This window comes from Nannobrachium achirus (assembly GCF_963921795.1).
Source record: "Nannobrachium achirus genome assembly, chromosome: 5".
Taxonomy (NCBI): Eukaryota; Metazoa; Chordata; class Actinopteri; order Myctophiformes; family Myctophidae; genus Nannobrachium; species Nannobrachium achirus.
This window is the reverse complement of record NC_137814.1, coordinates 37875929-37891804: the sequence shown is the minus strand read 5'-3', so window position 1 is coordinate 37891804 and position 15876 is coordinate 37875929. Positions and strand designations below refer to the sequence as shown.

At 41.8% G+C, this 15876-nt stretch overlaps 1 protein-coding gene across 1 annotated transcript in view; it reads left to right on the top strand.

Moving 5' to 3' along the window:
- Nucleotides 1-5772: 5772 nt before the first annotated feature.
- Nucleotides 5773-15876, top strand: part of egfra (epidermal growth factor receptor a (erythroblastic leukemia viral (v-erb-b) oncogene homolog, avian)) — a 52558-nt gene continuing 42454 nt past the window's right edge. The window contains exon 1 of the mRNA XM_080726734.1: nt 5773-6024. Coding sequence (XP_080582860.1) covers nt 5946-6024 — 79 coding nt within the window. The 5' untranslated portion in view covers nt 5773-5945. The remainder of the gene's footprint in view (nt 6025-15876) is intronic.

Sequence of the window (15876 nt, the reverse complement as noted above, 5' to 3'; positions counted from 1 at the left end):
GTACACAAACATGACGTAACCATACCACAAGATGGCAGTGTTCTACCGACGGCAGGCCATCATCCCCACATCCTTGATTTACACTACAGTATAACATCACTCTAACAGCAGACATTATGAGTGTAAGGTTATAAATGAAGATAAAAGTAGGCTATAGACCTACTATGTGGCACTGTGTGTGTGTGTGTGTGTGTGTGTGTGTGTGTGTGTGTGTGTGTGTGTGTGTGTGTGTGTGTGTGTGTGTGTGTGTGTGTGTGTGTGTGCGTGCGTGCGTGCGTGCGTGCGTGCGTGCGTGCGTGCGTGCGTGCGTGTGTGTGTGTGTGTGTGTGTGCGTGTGTGTGTGTTTCTTGTAAATTCAGTGTAATATTCTGTATATATCCTGTAAACACACTCAAAACTGTGCGTATCAGTGCAATTCAGCAGTTCCTCTGCACAGATTTTATATTAGCCCACATTTATAATCACCTCTTGTGATATCTTTGCGAAAAAAGAAACCAACTAATCCTGTGTATTTGGCCAGTAAAATGAACTCTGTCATGTCAGCATAAAATAAAAATCTCCTGCCTCAAATTGCCATAAGCCTCAGAAAGTCAACAGAAAAACCATCTAGATGACTCCTGTGGATTCCAACAGGATGTGACTGGTAGAGTCAGGAAAAGGGATTCCTATTGGATTAAAACAGGTTCATTCATTTACCTGGAGGTGTTTACTGTATAACCCAAAGGGCTGTCATGGAGACCACATGCTCTGGCAAGTGAATATTGGCCAAGAGACCAGGGAAAATAAGTAGGTAAAACACAGCACAGTAAGACAAATGCACATGTTTTATCATGCTCCATTGTGCCAAGGAGATCAAAATGGTCTGTGTATGTATTTGTGGACAAGACTGAGAGAGAGAGAGAGAGAGAGGGAGAGAGAGAGAGAGAGAGAGAGAGAGAGAGACAGACAGACAGACAGACAGACAGACAGACAGACAGACAGACAGACAGACAGACAGACAGACAGACAGACAGACAGACACACACACACACACACACACACACACACACACACACACACACACACACACACACACACACACACACACACACACACACACACACACACACACACACACAGAGAGAGAGAGAGAGAGAGAGAGAGAGAGAGAGAGAGAGAGAGAGAGAGAGAGAGAGAGAGATATGAGACAGAGAGAGACAGAGGGGGAGAAAAAGTGAGAGAGGTGTAAAACTGAAAATGCCCTAATATAGTCATGAAAATAAGTACCCAAATATCTCAAGCTGAGAACACATTGAGTTAGCATCATCAAAACATATTTTCTTTCAAAGGTGGAAGAAAATAGAACATGGAAATACACTCAGTCATATAATATGATTCCCCTTTGTCCGTTCAAATGTTAGATTTTGCCGTGTGAATTTAGCTACAGGAAGATTGCCTTGAGCAGAGCAGATGGTAGAAGATCAGGTAATCTTGCTTGCATCTGTAATTATACCTAATTAATTGTTATTTGACGGTTTGTTTAAAAACGCCTGAGGGCTTTCAATTGTACCACTGAACACAGGATTTAGCTAGATATCATTAAAGCTTTGAGTATATGTGGACTCAGTCACATCTAATCCCACTCTTGTCAGAGATCTGGCAGAAGTGCCTGGATTTCAAAACCAGTTAACTGAAGTGTATATTGATTTCTAAATTTCTAACTAAATTTCAGAAAAATAAAATGTAATTGAGGAAGTCTTTGAAATAGAGAGGACTTTTTCATTTGTCAACACAGGAGTTATTTTTCTATATGTCATTGAAAAAATGGTGTGGAACTTTTCAAATGTGCCATATGTTGTTTTGGAACAAAACTCATCAGTTCAAAACACCAGGTGAGTTCAGTGGCGCTGTTTTGACTTGTATCATGTCAGTTCTAAACCCCGAAAGCATGAATGGTGTTGTGTGATGTTTGGACCAGTGCAGCAGATGCCATGCCTTACAGTGACAGCAGATCCTATATGATGCCATATGGCGAGTTCTCCTCCCCCTTCACTACAGTAGCTATGTCCCCTTCTCTGAAGCTTAATGAGAAAAATAGCAGATATACAAGCTCACAGCGCAGCACCGAGTGCCGTGCTGCGAGCTTATAGATCTTCTATTTTTGAAAAATCGTGAAAATGTGTGCAAGTCTTTGAATATTTCAAATCCTCTGTCAGTGGTGCTCAAACCTTTTCATGTGAAGGACCCCCAAAATGATATGTATTTGGCCACGGCCCCCATCTCAAAATATTTAGTTCCAGGGACCCCCCCCCCCCCCCAGAAGCAAAATTTGAGTTACAAATGTTCGCTTAAAAAATATATATATTCAAAGATTTGCACACATTTTCACGACTTTAAAAAAAATAGCAGATCTACAAGCTTGCAGCGCACCCTAACCCTAACCCTAACCCTAACCCTAGCTAAAGTACAAAATAATTCCAGGCCCCTCCACGTTGGGCCCTAGTAACTCAGTCCCACCCCCCCCCCCCCCCCCCCTTGTGACACCCCTGCTTATAATCGCACGACTGTGTCGCTCCACAAAAAGAAGAAAAAAAGACGTGTTTTTCATTTGAAAATACTTTGCAACATGTCGCTCGACAAATAATATGCTTGACATGTATGAGGCATCTCCCTGCAAGAGATGGAGATGATGCCTCCCATCATCTCCATCTCTTGCAGAGGGAGATATCTTCTTGCTCGGGGCTGATATGATATCTTCCTATTTTCCTAATTGTGTATATCACTGAGATTTTGCTGGTCCATCTGGGCCCTGTCATGCAGATCAGAGAGAGACCTTGAAGGGAACAATTGGTTTCCTCTCCCCATGAAATGGTCACATCACCTTTCTGCTTCACTGAACCACTTAATTGACTCCTTGTTCAAACATGAGTTGATCAAACGACATTGCCTTGATGGATGTGCATTAGGTTGCTTGGCTTTCACTAAGCACTTTCACCCTAACATCCCTATTTTGGGCATGATTATTAGATTGTCATAGGCAAAACTGTAAAAAGAAATTACAAGATCTATAAGATCACAATGTGTCGCTACACGCCATGTTGTGAGCTTGAAGCTTGTACTTTCAAATAGCCTAAGTATACAATAACTGTAGTATTAAAGCTGCAATGCGTGATTAAATGAATAATGAATTCCCTCCCACTATAGTGTGTTTTTAGGTAGGGAGACAGCATTGCATATAGCTTTCCGCCCTTGAGCATTCTATGGAGTTCAGTTTACTGAATCCCGGTGCAGGGCGCATAATACTAAAAAGCTGATGAGTAGGTTATGGTCCCTAATTGAAAGGATCAAATCACTGCGAGGTGGGACGTGTTCTGTGTACACAGCCAGTAGCATTCATCACTCTTTGTCTCTATTGCTCTCTGTGCCTCTCACTCTGAAGAATTCCCAGCGGTCTGGTTATTATTGTGTGTTTGTTTAGAATTTCTGCTTAGCTGACAGACAGCTGTGGTGTGACTGAGGCCCTCTGGGCAGGCCAACGTAAACATCAGTGGCTTTGTGGACAGCAATAAAGAATACAGTACTATACCACTACAAAATATTCTATATCAGGGGTCTTCAACGTTTTCAGGCCAAGGACCCCTTAGTTGAGAGAGAGATGAAGCAGGGACCCCCACAACCTTTTCGTAGATTCCATATAGTTTCATCATTTGCAGGCACAATCGTCATTGTATTTTGGATTCATGTCAATTTGTGTTTTCAGATATTTAACCACTTGAACCGTCAATACTCAATAAAGTTTCACTCTGTAGGCTACTTGGTCTGCTCTTTTCCCCCTCCACAAACCAACTGTTGAAGACCCTTGTTCTATATTAATACTATACAACTCTTTAATACTATACACAAGGACAACCGGTTCTTGTGTCTCCCGACTGGCTTGTACTTGCGAGGTTAAAGCATCTGTCAACATTAAACTAAATGTGGACGATATGATTCGGCTGCAAGTTTAGGAATGTGGCTTTGGTTAAAAGTCAATAGTTTTGCTGAGGCACCTTTAACCTTCATTTCACAACATTTCTAAAACCAAACACTGCATGGAACGCTCTAAAGTCACGACTCTGACCGGAAGCTGGAATACGACTTTAACTAAAATGTAAACTTTGAGCCCTCTTTGTCCCATTATTGAATCTGAATCATTTAGTCATGCCTAACTTTGAATGGCCGGTACACCATCAGGATCACATGCCTTCCAGTGACTCATCCAAATGACAAGGACCGCGGACATTTCTATGTTTGATGGACTGGAGGGCAATCAGACTGACAGTTACAACACGTACATCCCCAATGTGCTCAAAATAGCCCATTGTTTTGTCTCATGTGAAAGGTTATATTCACATTAGGTAATTGCCTTGCGTGGAGAATGGTTGTAATTTCATTTAATATAATATCCTCTTCCTCAAAGACAATTTGCTGAGCCATTAGGCTGTAGTAACAAGATAAAGACCAGTGTGAAAAATGATTTCTATCACTCCCGTCCCCTTACTGTCTGATCTGTGCACAGCAACACACACATTTAAACAGCACAACATCCATTTGGACATCTCCAATCAGACTGTCACTCAGTCAACAGCCTGGACATTTTGTCTGTTTAATGCACAAGCAATCAGAGAAGCCATTCGGTTAAAAACATCTGTCTTGGGAGATTAAGTTGCATTTGACACTAATGCTGAGAATTGTTGTCCACCCATACATAATGTCTTGTTGATGTACGTCAACAAGACCGTTTTGAGAGGGCAAAATCCAGCCAAATTTACAACTGTTTGTCTAGTTTCAAAATCAAAATGTTATCTGAAAAAATAACACTAATTACCCTAACTAAAATATATCTAACTGATAGCCATATCATCTTTTTATAACACTCACGATGGGCCTCAAAGATGAAGCTTTAGATGAAAAAAATTTATTGTTTCAATGTTTTTATGTCTATCTTAGATTTCTTCTACACACGTTGTTGTCCAGATTACTACAGACTACAGGTGATGATAAAACATCTGGCTGGGGTGCCCGCTGGCCTACTGGCCTAGGAGCATACCACTTAGGCATTGCCACATAGGCATGATGCCTGACGGCGTCTCCGGTTCGATTCCCGATCTGGACGACCTATGCCGCATATCACTCCCCATCTCTCCCCCAATTTTATGTCAGTCTACTGTCCTATCGAATAAAGGCATAATAGCCCAAAAAACTAATCTTAAAAAAAAAAAAAAAAACACTTGGCCAAGATTGTACCAGTCAGTGATTCTATCTAGGACATTGGTTCTCAAAGTGTGGTCCTTGAGGGAGTCCCAGGGGGTCCCCAGCTAAATGATAGTTAGGAACCAAATGGACCCTTATGTTATGGGCATGCAACTCTCATGAGAGGGTCCATTTGGTTCTATTTGTACACTCTCCAAGTTAAATTAACATTGATTTTACAATAAAACTTTGGAATCACTGTTAGAGAGCCATACAAATATTCTCTAGGGTCCCTAGCATAATTTCAAACAGGGGTTATACGTGTCAATTTGGGCGTACTTTGACATGAAAAGGTTTGAGATTGAGAACCCATGAATATATGAATGAATGAATATCAAGAGCAGTGGTTTGTTACATTAAGTTGCACATAAACATTCACCATGGAAACGCACCTGAGAAGATGCTTCATAGAAATGCATCAATCCTCCCTCCTGATGACGTCAGAAGATCCGATGGGTTCTCCCACCGCCTCGGACTGCTGAGCACAAACCAGAGAGAGGAGGAGCTGTCTGTCAAAGTTAAGAGTTTCCAGGAAAGAAAGAAAAAAAAGTCCATTTACTTTTGCGAAAAAATCAACGTTTTTAGTTTTGATATATAGCGGAATATCGTGCTCCGTTAGTATGGAATGACAGTTTTTCATAAGTTGGCGAAGAACGAACGGCTTTGAAAACATAATGGCAACACTGTTCCAACTCTGGATCACTCTCACCTCTCTGCTGTCCCTGGGCTCGTGTGTTCTGCCGGAAAAGAAAGGTAAGGAACGAAGGAACTTTAACGTGGCTTTGCCGCTCCGCACATGGAATGTTGTTGTAGTAGCCTGGTAGTAGACGGTTGTTTATCTAATGTAATATTTATTTTAATCCACACATGAAACTATCAACTTGCAGAGTCGCAGTACAGAGAATTTATACTGAACAGAAACTTGAGCCAGAGGGGGAAAAGTTCCCAGCAGCCTGGACTTGTTTTGTGGGAATGATCTGGCATTGACTGCAAAGTAGCCTAGATGAAGTCATGCAGTTTACCGTGGAGTTTGTATAATAAAAGTAGCGATAATAACAGACATAGACCAGTGGTTCTCAAACCTTTTCATTAAGGACCCCCAGTTTGACATGCATTAGGCTACGGACGGACCCCTATGTAATGGCATTTCATCTCTGAGACCCTAATTTATATTGTAAAAATGTGTTAATTGAAACCATAAGGGTCCATTTGGTTCCTAACTATCATATAGATGGGGACCCCCTGGAACCCCCTCAAGGACCCCTGGGGGTCCGCGGACCCCATTTTGAGGCAATGACTATGTTGTTTGGGGGTAAAGGTTTGGTAAACTGCGTAAAATTGTTTAGGAACAAAACGCAATACTTTTGGGATTTGGCACCGGATTGATGCTGTGAGTGAAGGCAGGCTTGTGGATTTTGCAATTTACTGGCACATGTATGTTATGTTTGCGCTTCCCGAAGGCTACTGAGTGAGGTAGTGAGTGACTGGGGTACTGTTGTGAGCACTTTGAGAGCAAATAAGTGTGTTTTTTTTTAAAGGGAGTAGAAAACAAGTTTTCGGGACATCCTCCCACCTGTCATCAACACACAATTTGTTAACTTCTCTATGGACTTTGGACCTCAGATGTTTATATTTTCTGTTCTCATATATTTGCTCTCTGCAGACTGGACAACACTGAACACATTGCAGTTCAGGCAGGGCAGGCATGCCAGTTTGCATTTGATCTGTCTGTGATGATGACTCTTGAACATGTCACAGTATCAGACATGCCCTATAGACCGTCTCAAACACGGATCAAGGCAAACCAGAACTGTCTGTGACTGTTATGTATTTTTGGAGCTGTGTGGAACACAAGCTCCCTATACGTGGCCGTGTGTGTGGGTATGTCTGCGTGTCTGTCTGTCTGTAGCCTACAGGACCTTTTGTGACCACACGAGGGCGCTGTTGTTCAGGCCAGGCCAGACACCCACACACACACACACACACACACACAAACACACACACACACACACACACACACACACACAGCTCCACTTCGAACAGAGGTTCGATTTTATTTTTTTAAACTTGTGTATTTGTAGGCTGTGTTTTTGTTATACCTGCCTAGGGACTATGGATGTAAATATTCTTGATTAACTCCTGCATGCATTTTATTTGGTCATTAACATGCTCTGTCCCTAACAAATAAAAAAGTAAAGTGGTCTTTATTAGTAGCCTAGTAGACGTCTGGTTGTTTATCTAATATTTGAATCCACAAAAGTTCTCCACACTTATTGAGTGGAGATATAAGTAATAAATCAGTGGTTCTCAAAGTTCTCAAAGTGGGGCCCGGAGACCCCCCCTTTACCTTTTCTTGAGGAGTTATGGGTCTGTAACTCTGAGAGTTAAATGTAAATGGAACCAAATGCCCTCCTGCCTGCCCTTGATGCCCTTGAAGGTCATTGAGGTAGGGATGCTGTTGTTATAAAAAAGACACAAGTGGTGCTATTTTGACTGGTAATTCAATGGCTTTAAATTACTTTAAAACCAAACATTTGACTTTCCAAAAACGGAGTTTCAGAAGATGTAAAATATCAGCCATGAAGGAACTCTAAACTGCGTCTGTACACAAGTATTGAAGGGACTGACTTTACTACTTATTCCTTCTATTGATAACATTTTGTACTATTGCTATTAAGCAAGTGTTCCCCACCTATTCCCTTTACAATACTGTTTGTAATTTGTCTCCTCAGCTGGCCTGAATCAACGATGTTAAACAGGAACTGTCACATAGCTTTGAATGATTCATACGAGTTAGAATCGGTGATACAGTATACAGTACAAGATTGAAATTTCAAAAGCTTCGCGATTCAGATCTCAGGAAGGACAGGTGCACAATTTAAATCCTGATTTCATTTGATAGTACCACATCTGCAGTGTGATGTGATCTTGCAGATTAGTTATTTTCTGTTCGCAGCGTACATTCTTGATGTACTGTATGCAATCGGGCTTAACAGGAAGTACATGTGTCCAGCTGAGACAGTGGCAGAGGCAACAGCTTTAATGCCCTCTGACCTTGCCTTCCTCTGGGCATCAGTTATCCTATCACCACCCACACTCATACTACGTTTCCCCCCATAAACACATGAAAGGCTCTATGATTTGTAAGCAATGGTCCCCCAGTGCGCTACACGGTTAACAAGTGCAAGTTTCCTCTGTTTCCTCCACAGCCAGCCGGTGTTCAGAGAATCATAACAAATCAGATGTGTTTGTGGGCCAAAAAGACAGATTTTCTAAATATTTCAGGGCCGCTAAACAAACTAGACAGCACACTTTTTGCCCAGCAGTAAATGCAGTCAAGGTCTATATAAGGATTTTAAAGATTTTCTTTGTGTCACTTAAAGTAGGACAGATGACATATCTGCAACTAGCATTTGTAATTACACTGTGCAGACTAGAGTTGATACGATTCATAATTCTTTTCAGCATCAATGTTCCCTTTTATAAAGTTCTGGGAGAAGTCTGAGTTCCCCCTTAAAGTTGAAGGGGTTTTCGATGTTGTTGTTGTTTTGCCACAGGCTCAGACAGATGTTTCTGCGTGGCACATGCAGTGCTTTCCCCAAAGCACATTCTCCAAGATAGCCAAGCTGTTTTTAACCGTGCAAGTGAAATTACAAAATGTCCTTGGCCTGTGGCATTATCCCTCACATTGTTTGGCCAAAGTGAAAGCAACATAGAAATAAATCTTTGGATTTGTTTTCCACTCTAACGAGGCTCAGGAGGAATGCATAGATTCATCAAAGTTATTTAGTACAGAAAGACAAGCTCACCAATATGATATTTATGAGAGTATACAAGTAGGAGATGTCTGCGCGCTTCAGCCAGCAGTCAGGTAGAAGGACTCGTTGGTGCTCAACAAGGACGAAATGTATCAAAAAGACATATTACCTGGGCACTTCAAAAATGACTACCCAGGTAAAAAAAGATGGAGCACTCAACTGGTCTGCACGTTCATTTATTGCGACAGGGTGACTGACGTTTCGACTTTTCGTCTTCCTCAGAGTCGACTCTGAGGAATAATATGTCTTTATGATATTTATGAGGTTTTGCTATGCAGTTCCGAATACTCAATAACATTTACTGAAAATGAAAATTCTGTATATAGCTATTCCACAGAAATGGAAAAAAAAGAAACAGCCTTGTACCCATGCTGTCCCCAACATTAATTACGGACACTAGTGACAAAATGAGGCTAACCTGCTCCTGTAGCTTTATTTCAGAGCGAGCTGAATGCATTCACTAGATGTTGTTATCCTGTATGGGGAAGACATTAGGAGCGTGGGCTCCTTCCTGGAGATGAATTTGATAATGCACTTAGCAGTAACCCCCCCACCCCCCACCCCGCACCCACTCCCGAGGACGCCGACCCCCAGCATTGGTCTCCCAGACAGTAACAACGTGGCAGTTTCTGATGAGGGGCCATGGGAGTCAGGTAGAACCTGCTGAGTAACTGAATCATCCTGCACGTTGGCATTCTTATATTAGTGGATAACTGTCATCAACTGTGAATGTGGAGGGGTTTTTAACCCATTTAGGCCTAGAATTATTGACTGCTTTAACTGTTGAAAAATAGCAGATATACAAGCTCACAGCGCGGCACCGAGTGCCGCGCTGCGAGCTTGTAGATCTGCTATTTTTGAAAAAGTCGTGAAAATGGGTGCAAATCTTTGAATATGTATTTTCAAAGCAAACGTTTATAACTCAAATTTTGCTTCTGGGGGGGGGGGGGGGGGGGGGTCCCTGGAACTAAATATTTTGAGATGGGGGTCCGTGGCCAGATACTACATATCATTTTGGGGGTCCTTCACATGAAAAGGTTTGAGAACCACTGACATAGTAGTCTCTCAAGAACAGGCTAACTGAGCTCCAGTTGAGTGAAAAGGACCTTTTCTTTGACGATGGCTGGCCAGATTGCTGATATAGAAACATAGGTTTTTCAAAAAACCTTAGAAGGATTCAAAAGACACTTATAGAATCAGGTCAAAATTCAAATTTTCAAGATTTTTCAATAGTTAAAGCATAAAATAATGATATACAATTATAGTATGTACCCGTTCTAAATGGGTAAGGCTGACAATTTACTCCCACAGCTCACCCGGAAGTAATACATCTGCTTGTTTACACGGATCGGATGTGAAATCAACATCATTCATGTCCTCGGGATTCGTGTTTCTACGACAATTGGATTGTAATGCACTCCGGGGACGTGGGTTGAGTCTTTTTCTTTTAAGACCTCTCTGATGTTACTTAAAACGAGTCTGTCTTTCCAGTGTCTCGGCTGTCCCTTTGCCAAGCTGTCAGAGGACAGATATGAGCCGGAACAGCCAGAGGGCCCCTCTCTGTGGGCTAGGAGATAACCTGTGACAGATCAAACTAATCACAGGGACATGTCAGCAGCTAAATCCTTAATCTCTCGCACCAGACGCCCTGCGTCGTGTGGGCACAGGATAACCGGCTTATATCAATATACTTTTTCTGAGTTAATGGGTTATTCTAGTTCATGGCAACGTGAGATGGCGAGATAATATAACGGTGAGGTCCATAATGTTTTTTGCATTCTATACTTCTGCATTCTTGCAGACCTGCAAAACTTGGAAGTGGGTCGACTAGCAGACCTGATGCATCAATCATCTACGTTTTTCCATCACGCTCCGAAAGCCCTTTCTTTTCTTTTCATTAAAACCCCATTCTGGTATTAGGCAATGGTCCTCTGTAACCCAAGAATCTCTTGTCTGGTTTTGAGGGTCCAGCGGGGTGCTGCTGCCTCGTGCTGGCGTATTCTACCTAGCCTAATGACCTTTACAGACTTCCATCTGCTGGAGCCATTGTTGTGGATATGGGAACAGCCCCCAGCCCGTCCCTCAACCCAGAGCTTTGATAAACTACACTGCCTCTGAGTGGCAGTGATTTCAGTTGGCGTAGAGTATCCCTGTTTCACTGAGGGACAATGGTGCCTCTGTAGAAAGCAGGTACAGTATCTGGACGTACTGATACCTTTGTGGAGCCATGGGATCTGTGGCCCAAAGCAGACGCACCCTTGGCTAGACAAGTATGTCATCAAGATAGACCACAGGCACTAAGAAGCTATTGTTATTCCACCTAATTCTCACCATAAAGACAAACCAACAGCATGTAATATTCAAACAGTTCATCCATTGTTTATTACCATGGGAAGTCACATTGTTTGATTTTAGCTACTAGTCTATCATTGCCATCCGAAAAATATAGGAAAGCTTCAGATATTCTGTGCATTTTCCAAAACATCTGAATATGTTATCCCCGCAGAGTATGGTTGGGATCTGGAACTGGATCCAACATTGAGAAACCGGAATCGTTTCCATCACATTTGGAACCGTTTCCGGAAACGGTTTATCACACTGTCAGCTGATATGTGGACTTCTGCTATACAATTACAATAACAGAGGGGAAAAATACAGTACGTCGAGAGCCACTCACTTATTTTATCTGCATAACCAGGAAATGCCACTTCATGAAAGTAGCATTTTAGTTCATATTCGACAGTATGCATATGAATGTAAAACTTTTTTGTTTCAGCTAATCTTGTTATACCAACATTGTTCTTGTGAAAGCCGGGTTGTTCTTATTTGTGAAGAAACTAAAGATTGCTATGTTAGTTTGGAGACAAGTCTACTGTAAACTGTTAGTGCCCTTTGTTAGCGAAATAGTTAATTTATAAACTGCTTCACAAGAACGATGTTGGTGTGAGAGATTCACTGAAATGAAATATAATTTTCAACTATACACTGCCATAAAGCCTTATTTCTACAAGGAAACAAAAGTGAAAGTCATTAAAAGAATGTAAAACCTACTTACATTTATGCATGTATAATTTTTTTTCCAGAAGATTATTTACACCAACATGCTTCTTATCAAGCAGTTTTGTTCACAGAGGTGAAACATTTATTAAGATCATTGTGGCCATTTAGCCATAGGGGACAGCAACCCCAGACAGTCACTCCCACACAGTGCTAGTCAAAACACCCACCAGTAGCCAGCATACTGAAACTGGATACATAACTTGTCAGCTCCACGTACACATGACATCACGTGGCTGTGTACAATGATTAAAAGATTGATAATTTAACATTAGAATATTTCATTTATTTCATTTATTAGCAACCTCTTAAATGAACATCCACGGGTTCAACGTTACGTTTTTTTCCTACTTGCCCTACAGGGCAAATACCAATCAAATCTACTTGCCCCATCTAAGTCAAAACTTGTCTTGCACTGCTTGCTACCATGCTCAGATCGAGCTGATACCTTACAAAGACTTGGAGTCATCATAGATGTCACAGGCTAGCCACATGCACTCCGAGATCCACATTGGAGCCACGCGGTTGCCATGTGAATCCTGGTCCAGAGAGCCACATGATTGTTTTTTACTCAGCCTGGGCCCTCGGGAAGTCCATATTGTCAAAACGGGCGTGTGTGTGTGTGGCCTAAAGGTTAGAGCAGTGTGCTTGTGGCCGAAAGGTTCCTGGTTCAATTCCACAGAGCGGCACGAAAAAAACGAACAATAATCACCCCTACCTCAACACTGTTAAAGTGCCCTTGAGCTACAGTAGGCACGTAAACCTTCCCACACACACACACACAGAATATTGCAGTTTTCTTAACCAGATGGACATTCTGTGATTTGTATACATCTGGTGAGAACACTACATGGAATAATTGACCTCTTTGACCATGGTTACTCATTGAACTGATTTCAGTCCTTTGTTTGTACATGGTAACAAAGTCATCCACTGCTTTTATAGCCTTTCCATGATCCTGTGGTTGCATGGAGTCTGCAGTGGAAAGAGACCCAGGAATTCAGCCTGGAAAAAAAGCCCCTCTGCTATCTCCCCCTCTCATCAGGTGTATAGTGTTGTGTTAAAAGGGAAAAGAGCCCACTGCTCTCCTGAGTTATGGGCTCACCCTCAATTTATAAACTCACAATGTGTCACATCATCACGACACGTGTAGATTGGCTATTTTGGAAAAGTTTTGAAAATGTTTGACTGTAATGGCATGCCTCAAATAGAGACATCAAGATAAAAGGGGTTAATGAGTCATATCTTTATTGTAAATACAATATGACCCCAAATTTGGTATTTGTGTTTATAGCCTGTGTTGTTAGGTGCTCTCAGTTATCTGAAGGCAGCAGCACATGGTTATCCATGTATTGAACATCAATACTATTGGCAATGGTGCTGCAATTGATGCAACTGCCAGTGATGTGGTTTGATGAATGATATACGGGGATTCTCATGTGAATGTACAGTATGTGCATAGTACAGCTGGGCCATTCACATGAGTCAGTATCATTTGCAACATCATTTTATAACAAGTTCAAACTTTATTATGCAGTGAACAACCTACGTGTGGTGACGTTCAAAAACAAGTAGCTTACAACCTGCTTACAACACAAGACACGTGGCTTCATGGCATCTATTGCATCCAAGCTGAATTATGATATATTTTGCGGCATGGACACTAAGGTTAGCTGGAAGTCAGTCAAAGCATGGCCCCTATTGTAGGCTGTATGTTGTCAAATCTGTAGAAGGTTGCAGCCCCTATTGAGCCAATGTATGCTTTTGACTCAAAATATGTATTTAAAACATTTTGTGTGTAATACAGTCACAGTCCTGTCAGGGTGAAATCACTTTTATACAGTGAATGCTCATTAGCCCAGATGGAAAGTGGGCTATGAATGTGTTTCCATCCTGGATCAGATTCAGAAACCTTGTCAGCTCAGTAAAGCTGAGACCGATGGTGTGCAGTGTGCACTGTGCAGGAATGTCTTTTTAATTCACCAGAAGACAGGTTGTGTATTTTTATGTCATTATGTAAATACAGATCAAAGAAAGAAACGAAGACATCACAATCACGGTGACATCTTTGACTTAGTTGCGTGTCATCACTTCTTCTTCACCTTTTAAAACGCAGCTATTCACTGTGCCTTCAGCATATAGGCTCCATATTGTAGAGTTTCTTACAATTACACTAAAGACCTAGGTGTGGTGTCTTCTGCAATAACCGTACCCTCCGGTCTTTCTGAGCAGCACATACTTAAGCCAAAGATGAATCTCCTGTGGGGAAGAGAACAATAGCTTCACTAACAAACATCTATTCCAGAATCTTCCAAGAGAAAATACTGGCTGAAGGGTGGTGGCTGATTTCAGGATCTTGCTTCCCTAATAACATTTAGCCTCTTCCTGTGTGGTCCAGGAAGACTGAATTGTAAAATTTCCATTGGCCTTATAAACTAAGTGGTGCATTTAAGCTTTGACTGATTGTTAGTGGTGTGCTATTGGCCTTTATGGCCCTCTATAGTTAATTTATCCATGTTTAATGTAGATTAATGTCCCTACCATTATTTGGGTGGAGATTCTGGATCATTCTTCTCCACTTTGGAGAAGATATAATTGTTGTTGCGACCAAAGGTCGCAGTATACCATGAGAAATGTTGCAGCTTGTCCGTCAGTCAGTACACATTTTTACAGTCTATGGTTCTATGGGTTTGTGTATGGTTCTATGGGTTTGTCGCTCTGACGTCATGCTCTGATGTCACTGTGATGTCAGGGGAACCACTCTTAATAAAATGGGTTTGCCGCTCTGACATCACGCTCTGGCTTGATGTCCCTTTTATGCCCATATATTTTATGCCCATATATAGTCGACAATGTGATGTCAGAACATGCCCATATATTGGCATTCCCAGATCACACTTGCAAACTAGAAGCAGTCTGTGTTAACTATGGGCTTTTAGCAGAGTTTACCTTTCAAAGAGTCACTTCAGCACCAGGAAGTTGCTGAGTGGGCGGGGCGTGAATATGGCTAATTACGGCCTTGTCCGTTTTATGCCCATATATGGAGATCCCTGTCCCAATGTCATCAATATTAAGGACATATCTGGGAATGGCCATATTTGGGCACGTTTTTTTTGACATAACATTGTTAACTATCATGCAGGGGTCTCCATATATGGGTAACTGGTCCGATACATCACTGGCCACATGGCAACGGGCGAGGTCGCATGTCGCCCTTAGGCGTCTTACTAGTAATATTTCCCATCCTGATAAAAATGCAATTGTTCTCAAGTCAGGTCATATTTCATATCTTACTGCTGATGCATCCCTATACCTGTAACCGTAGTGTTATGTGGATTCATGTTGGTACTTGTAGGCTACGGGAAATCCTTTACAAGACATTTTCCAAAAAACATACTTACTTTACTTTGCAATGTTGCTCGTTACGCTGAGTGAACATGAAAGCTTCAAGGCATGCTTGAAAAACACTGGCTTCTTCCTCAGTTTATTCAATTCAACAGTACTAGGAGTTGTAAACCATTCCAGGTATTCCTGATCAGGCCTGCCCACCTGTTTTCATCAGCTACCTACAGTAACAGTACCTCTTGCTACTGTGTTGTCTTAATGCCTTTATGGAGGCATTACATGCTCCATTGCAATGGGTGTGGTGGCGCATCAATCAAGGTCTATACTAACTCTCGTTGTGCTGTTGTAATGTTACACCGTTGCGAATATAAACAACCAGCTATGT